Source organism: Salvelinus namaycush, unplaced genomic scaffold, assembly GCF_016432855.1.
Source record: "Salvelinus namaycush isolate Seneca unplaced genomic scaffold, SaNama_1.0 Scaffold2054, whole genome shotgun sequence".
NCBI lineage: Eukaryota > Metazoa > Chordata > Actinopteri > Salmoniformes > Salmonidae > Salvelinus > Salvelinus namaycush.
This window is the reverse complement of record NW_024058847.1, coordinates 37,203-45,730: the sequence shown is the minus strand read 5'-3', so window position 1 is coordinate 45,730 and position 8,528 is coordinate 37,203. Positions and strand designations below refer to the sequence as shown.

At 41.6% G+C, this 8,528-nt stretch overlaps 1 protein-coding gene across 1 annotated transcript in view; it reads left to right on the top strand.

The window, feature by feature from the left end:
- Positions 1-672: 672 nt before the first annotated feature.
- The window catches only part of LOC120038047 (cell wall protein RBR3), a 28,886-nt gene continuing 21,030 nt past the window's right edge, over positions 673-8,528 (top strand). The window contains exons 1-2 of the mRNA XM_038983986.1: positions 673-1,655; positions 4,362-4,437. Coding sequence (XP_038839914.1) covers positions 753-1,655; positions 4,362-4,437 — 979 coding nt within the window. The 5' untranslated portion in view covers positions 673-752. The remainder of the gene's footprint in view (positions 1,656-4,361; positions 4,438-8,528) is intronic.

Here is an 8,528-nt window from a genome sequence, read left to right as displayed (position 1 = left end):
GTGATAATGTACTGTATATTGTGTTGCAGGTGTGTGATAATGTACTGTACATTGTGTTGCAGGTGTGTGATAATGTACTGTACATTGTGTTGCAGGTGTGTGATAATTTACTGTACATTGTGTTGCAGGTGTGTGATAATGTACTGTATATTGTGTTGCAGGTGTGTGATAATGTACTGTACATTGTGTTGCAGGTGTGTGATAATTTACTATATATTGTGTTGCAGGTGTGTGATAATGTACTGTATATTGTGTTGCAGGTGTGTGATAATGTACTGTACATTGTGTTGCAGGTGTGTGATAATTTACTATATATTGTGTTGCAGGTGTGTGATAATGTACTGTATATTGTGTTGCAGGTACATGATAATGTACTGTATATTGTGTTGCAGGTGTGTGATAATGTACTGTATATTGTGTTGCAGGTGCTTGATAATGTACAGTACATTGTGTTGCAGGTGTGTGATAATCATGTACTGTATATTGTGTTACAGGTGTGTGATAATGTACTGTATATTGTGTTGCAGGTGCTTGATAATGTACAGTACATTGTGTTGCAGGTGTGTGATAATCATGTACTGTACATTGTGTTGCAGGTGTGTGATAATCATGTACTGTATATTGTGTTACAGGTGTGTGATAATGTACAGTACATTGTGTTGCAGGTGCTTGATAATGTACTGTATATTGTGTTGCAGGTGCTTGATAATGTACAGTACATTGTGTTGCAGGTGTGTGATGCTCTCTAGTGGATGAGAGCCCGTAGCCCTGCTATACGTTGGAGGATGTCTGCGTCTGACTCCGATTACTCAATAGACTACCTGGCCAGCGACAGTGAGGATAATGACAACGACAGTGGCGTGGGACTGAGCCCCGACGGACACACAGTCGACAGTGCCAGGACGGCACCTTCGTCCTCCTTACCCCCACCCTCATCATCATCATCATCATCATTAAGGGACTCTCCCAGTAACACCGACTGTGGTTCTTCGAAGGACGGGATCTCTAGGCTAAACAGGAATTCCAACCATGAGGACCCCCATAGGCTGAGCAGTGACACGGGAGATTTCGGGGACTCTGGCCTCAGTAGGGATGGGTACAGTGATAATTCCAACGATGTTGACCCTCGACTGAGCAGCAGGGACAGAGATTCTAGTTGTGGCGGCACCCCTCCAGCCACCTACGAGGGGGGCCGCTGCCCCAGTGAGACCCAGAGATATAGCTGGCCCACTGAGGCCAGTGAGACGCAGGAATATAGTCCTACTGTGTATGGTCAGCAGCAGCAGAGACTGTCATGGAGCCCGACGTCCTCCTCTCAAGCCTGGGATAGAAGCAGCAGACCGAGACAGTCATGGAGCCCGACGTCCTCCTCTCAAGCCTGGGATAGAAGCAGCAGACCGAGACAGTCATGGAGCCCGACGTCCTCCTCTCAAGCCTGGGATAGAAGCAGTAGACCGAGACAGTCATGGAGCCCGACGTCCTCCTCTCAAACCTGGGATAGAAGCAGCGGACAGAGTGGCACTGAGAAGCCTGGGCAGGGCAGGAAGAGGGCACACGGCCATGGATGGCACCCAGGAGACCAGTATGAAGGCTGTAGGAACAGAGACACACCGAAACCTGGGGAGCCTGAGAAGGATCAGCTGTTTGCCCAGAAGGTGAAGGGTCACCACATACAGTAGATCCTATAAATTCTAGATGTCATTCTTATAAGACCCGTTATAAGACATGGGTCACACAGCCCAAATGCCACCCGATTCCCTGGACAGTGCACTACACCCTATCGGTCCTGGTCAAAATTAGTGTACTAGTAAGGGTGCAGTGCACTAGTACACTACTATGGGCGCTCAAAACAAAACACTATGAATGGAACAGGGTGATAATGTGTAGCTTTAAGTAGAGAATACTAGTTGCTAATGCTAACCCCCCAGTATTCATGTTATATAGCTAGAGAATACTAGTTGCTAATGCTAACCCCCCAGTATTCATGTTATATAGCGAGGGAATACTATTTGCTAATGCTAACCCCCCAGTATTCATGTTATATAGCTAGAGAATACTAGTTGCTAATGCTAACCCCCCAGTATTCATGTTATATAGCTAGAGAATACTAGTTGCTAATGCTAACCCCCCAGTATTCATGTTATATAGCTAGAGAATACTAGTTGCTAATGCTAACCCCCCAGTATTCATGTTATATAGCTAGAGAATACTAGTTGCTAATGCTAACCCCCCAGTATTCATGTTATATAGCTAGAGAATACTAGTTGCTAATGCTAACCCCCCAGTATTCATGTTATATAGCTAGAGAATACTAGTTGCTAATGCTAACCCCCAGTATTCATGTTATATAGCTAGAGAATACTAGTTGCTAATGCTAACCCCCCAGTATTCATGTTATATAGCTAGAGAATACTAGTTGCTAATGCTAATCCCCCAGTATTCATGTTATATAGCGAGGGAATACTATTTGCTAATGCTAACCCCCCAGTATTCATGTTATATAGCTAGAGAATACTAGTTGCTAATGCTAACCCCCCAGTATTCATGTTATATAGCTAGAGAATACTAGTTGCTAATGCTAATCCCCCAGTATTCATGTTATATAGCGAGGGAATACTATTTGCTAATGCTAACCCCCCAGTATTCATGTTATATAGCTAGAGAATACTAGTTGCTAATGCTAACCCCCCAGTATTCATGTTATATAGCTAGAGAATACTAGTTGCTAACCCCCCAGTATTCATGTTATATAGCTAGAGAATACTAGTTGCTAATGCTAACCCCCAGTATTCATGTTATATAGCTAGAGAATACTAGTTGCTAATGCTAACCCCCCAGTATTCATGTTATATAGCTAGAGAATACTAGTTGCTAACCCCCCAGTATTCATGTTATATAGCTAGAGAATACTAGTTGCTAATGCTAACCCCCAGTATTCATGTTATATAGCTAGAAAATACTAGTTGCTAATGCTAATCCCCAGTATTCATGTTATATAGCTAGAGAATACTAGTTGCTAATGCTAACCCCCCAGTATTCATGTTATATAGCTAGAAAATACTAGTTGATAATGCTAACCCCCCAGTATTCATGTTATATAGCTAGAGAATACTAGTTGCTAATGCTAACCCCCCAGTATTCATGTTATATAGCTAGAGAATACTAGTTGCTAATGCTAACCCCCCAGTATTCATGTTATATAGCTAGAGAATACTAGTTGCTAATGCTAACCCCCAGTATTCATGTTATATAGCTAGAGAATACTAGTTGCTAATGCTAACCCCCCAGTATTCATGTTATATAGCTAGAGAATACTAGTTGCTAATGCTAATCCCCCAGTATTCATGTTATATAGCGAGGGAATACTATTTGCTAATGCTAACCCCCCAGTATTCATGTTATATAGCTAGAGAATACTAGTTGCTAATGCTAACCCCCCAGTATTCATGTTATATAGCTAGAGAATACTAGTTGCTAATGCTAATCCCCCAGTATTCATGTTATATAGTTAGAGAATACTAGTTGCTAATGCTAACCCCCAGTATTCATGTTATATAGCTAGAGAATACTAGTTGCTAATGCTAACCCCCCAGTATTCATGTTATATAGCTAGAGAATACTAGTTGCTAACCCCCCAGTATTCATGTTATATAGCTAGAGAATACTAGTTGCTAATGCTAACCACCCAGTATTCATGTTATATAGCTAGAGAATACTAGTTGCTAATGCTAACCCCCCAGTATTCATGTTATATAGCTAGAGAATACTAGTTGCTAATGCTAACCCCTAGTATTCATGTTATATAGCTAGAGAATACTAGATGCTAATGCTAACCTCCCAGTGTTCATGTTATATAGCTAGAGAATACTAGTTGCTAACCCCCCTATATTCATGTTATATAGCTAGAGAATACTAGTTGCTAATGCTAACCCCCAGTATGCATGTTATATAGCTAGAGAATACTGGTTGCTAATGCTAACCCCCCAGTATTCATGTTATATAGCTAGAGAATACTAGTTGCTAATGCTAACCCCCAGTATTCATGTTATATAGCTAGAGAATACTAGTTGCTAATGCTAACCCCCCAGTATTCATGTTATATAGCTAGAGAATACTAGTTGCTAATGCTAACCCCCAGTGTTCATGTTATATAGCTAGAGAATACTAGTTGCTAATGCTAACCCCCAGTGTTCATGTTATATAGCTATAGAATACTAGTTGCTAATGCTAACCCATCACTGTGTGTTTTGTTGTTTTATTCCATTACCTTATTTTCTGAATAACTGTCATATGTAAATATTGTGTTGTTCCTGGAAGCTGTTGCCGTAGTGATAACCAAAAGATACCTGTGTTGTCCTCAGTGTATGGAGCTCCAGCGCTACCTCCATCCCCTGTCTTCCATCCTGGGAGGCCTGCGCTCTGGGAGGTACTCAGAACGTGAGTGAGTCGTCTAATCTCCAAGAACTCATTTAATCCCTCCCCGTACTATACCCTATACACACACACACACACACACACACACACACACACACACACACACACACACACACACACACACACACACACACACACACACACACACACACACACACACACAGCTTTTCTGAATGGTGTGTGTGTGTGGTGCGTCACTACAGATCACTACTATAGATAGCCGGAGGCTCATCAGTCATGCTGACTAGGCTGCTGCCTCAGATCGACCGAACAGAAAACATGTTGTCGTCATGCCCTCGTGTTATTCATACGAGTCCCGTTGTTTCTTCCACTTATAGGCTAAGAGCCACTTTACATCCCTGGTAACTTGACATAAACACATTACAACCATGTTGCTTCAAGATAGCAGCCTTCATTTACGGTACAATTGAGTAAAGCTATTCTGTCTAAGCTATTCTGTTTTACAGGAGTACATCAGTATGAGGGAGGAATTCAATGTAGTTTAGTTTCTAAGATACACAGTACAATTGTTAAATTACAAAGCAGCAGCAGCGGAAGCATAAGGAGGAAGGATCAAAGCATAGAACAGAGACAGGGATCTGATCTCCAGTCCTTTTAACCTGAGAGACAGAGAGAAAGAGACACACAGAGACAGAGAGAGAGAGAGAGAGACAGAGAGAGAGAGAGACAGAGGTAGAGAGAGAGACAGAGAGGGGTAGAGAGAGAGACAGAGAGAGACAGAGGTAGAGAGAGAGACAGAGAGAGGTAGAGAGAGACAGAGAGAGAAAGAGAGAGAGAGAGAGAGAGACAGAGAGGTAGAGAGACAGAGAGAGAGACAGAGAGAGAGAGAGATAGAGAGAGAGATAGAGAGCGAGACAGAGAGAGGTAGAGAGAGGTAGAGAGTGAGGTAAAGAGAGAGACAGAGGACAGAGAGAGAGGTAGAGAGAGACAGAGAGAGAGGTAGAGAGAGAGGGAGACAGAGAGGGAGACAGAGAGGGAGACAGAGAGGGAGACAGAGAGAGGTAGAGAGAGAGACAGAGAGAGAGAATGAGAGGTAGAGAGAGAGAGACAGAGAGAGAGAGACAGAGAGAGGTAGAGAGAGAGAGAGAGAGAGAGAGAGAGAGAGACAGAGACAGAGAGACAGAGACAGAGACAGAGAGAGAGAGAGAGAGACAGAGAGAGAGAGAGAAAGAGAGCGAGAGAGAGAGAGAGACAGAGAGAAAGAGACACAGAGAGAGAGAGAGACAGAGAGAGAGAGAGAAAGAGAGCGAGAGAGAGAGAGACAGAGAGAAAGAGACACAGAGAGAGAGAGAGACAGAGAGAGACGAAAAAATGTTGTTCCAAAAAAGGTCCAGTTGCCAGGACCACAAATACAAATTCCATCTAGACACCATTGCCCTAGAGCACACAAAAAACAATACATACCTCGGCCTAAACATCAGCGCCACAAAGCTGTGAACGATCTGAGCGACAAGGCAAGACGGGCCTTCTATGCCATCAAAAGGAACATAAAATTCAACATACCAATTAGGATCTGGCTAAAAATACTTGAATCAGTCATAGAGCCCATTGCCCTTTATGGTTGTGAGGTCTGGGGTCCGCTCACCAACCAAGAATTCACAAAATGGGACAAACACCAAATTGAGACTCATCATGCAGAATTCTGCAAAAATATCCTCTGTGTACAATGTAGAACACCAAATAATGCATGCAGAGCAGAATTAGGCCGTTATCCGCTAATTATCAAAATCCAGAAAAGAGCCGTTAAATTCTACAACCACCTAAAAGGAAGCGATTCCCAAACCTTACATAACAAAGCCATCACCTACAGAGAGATGAACCTGGAGAAGAGTCCCCTAAGCAAGCTGGTCCTGAGACTCTGTTCACAAACACAAACACACCCCACAGAGCCCACAGGACAACAGCACAATGAGACCCAAGCAAATCATGAGAAAACAAAAATATTATTACTTGACTTATTCAAAAGAATTAACAAAAAAACAGAGCAAACTAGAATGCTATTTGGCCCTAAACAGAGAGGACACAGTGGCAGAATACCTGACCACTGTGACTGACCCAAACTTAAGGAAAGCTTTGACTATGTACAGACTCAGTGAGCATAGCCTTGCTATTGAGAAAGGCCGCCGTAGGCAGACCTGGCTCTTAAAAACTTCTTATGGCTGCAAGGGGCAGTATTGAGTAGCCAGTTAAATAGTGCCCATTTCAAACGGCCTCGTACTCAATTCTTGCTCGTACAATATGCATATTATTATTACTATTGGATAGAAAACACTCTCTAGTTTCTAAAACCGTTTGAAGTATTTCTCTGAGTGAAACAGAACTCATTCTGCAGCACTTTTCCTGACCAGGAAGTGGAATGTCAGAAATATATGCTCTGTTCAACTTCCTGCCTATACATGGTCATGATACGTAAGAGTCTACGTACACTTCATACGCCTTCCTCTGGGTGTCAAGAGGCTGTGAGAGAAGAAATTTTGTGTTTATCTTGGTCTGAGGTGGAATAAAAGCTATTTCTTTGACGTGACCGTCCACTTCCTGTTTCTGGAGCGTGCGAAAGAGGACATGGATATGCCTTCTGTTTTGCTCTCGTTATGGAAGACTAACATCTCCGTCTTAGATTTGATTTGATACATGTGACCATATCATCGTAACGTATGTTTTTTCAATATAGTTTAATCAGATTATTGAAAATATTTCGGGAGTTTTGCCGTGTTCCGTTCTCTGACTTTGTTGTCGTTGGAGAGATCCGTGCCACTCGGCTAGTGTGCATGCTAAATGAAGAGGGATATTTGCCGTTCCAGCTCAAAACAACGACTGTTCTGGACAAAGGACACCTTGTCCAACATTCTGACGGAAGATCACCAAAAGTAAGAAACATTTTATGATGCTATTTCTAATATCTGTCGTGCATGTGAACTGGTCGTGGGCGCCCAAGTGTTTCTGGCTATTGTGGCTACGCTAATATAGCGCTACATTTTGTTTTCGCTGTAAAACATTTAATAAATCGGAAATATTGTCTGGAATCACAAGATGCCTGTCTTTCAATTGCTGTACACTATGTATTTTTCAGAAATGTTTTATGATGAGTAATTAGGTATTTGACGTTGGTGTCTGTAAATATTATGGCTGCTTTCGGTGCAATTTCTGATTGTAGCTGAAATGTAAACTATGATTTATACCTGAAATATGCACATTTTTCGAACAAAACATATGCTATACAATAAATATGTTATCAGACTGTCATCTGATGAAGTTTTTTCTTGGTTAGTGGCTATTTATTTCTTTATTTGGTCGAATTTGTGATAGCTACTGATGGAGTAAGAAACTGATGGAGTAAGAAAAGTGGTGTCTTTTGCTAACGTGGTTAGCTAATAGATTTACATATTTTGTCTTCCCTGTAAAACATTTAAAAAATCGGACATGTTGGCTTGATTCACAAGATGTGTACCTTTCATATGCTGTATTGGACTTGTTAATGTGTGAAAGTTAAATATTTAAAAAAAATATCTTTTGAATTTCGCGCCCTGCACTTTGAGCTGGCTGTTGTCATAAGTGTACCGACGTCGGGCTTGCAGCCCAAACAGGCTATGTGCACACTGCCCACAAAATGAGGTGGAAACTGAGCTGCACTTCCTAACCTCCTGACAAATGTATGACCATATTAGAGAGACGTATTTCCCTCAGATTACACAGACCAACAAATAATTTGAAAACAAACCCAATTTTGATAAACTCCCATATCTACTGGGTGAAATACCACAGTGTTCCATCACAGCAGCAAGATGTGTGACCTGTTGCCACAAGAAAAGGGCAACCAGTGAAGAACAAACACCATTGTAAATACAACCCATATTTATGCTTATTTATTTTCCCTTTTGTACTTTAACCATTTGTACATTGTTACAACACTGTATATATATAATATGACATTTGAAATATCTTTATTCTTTTGGACGTTTGTGAGTGTAATCGTTACTGTTCATTTTTATTTCTTATTTCACTTTTGTACATTATCTACCTCACTTGCTTTGGCAATGTTAACATATGTTTCCCATATCAATAAAGCCCCTTGA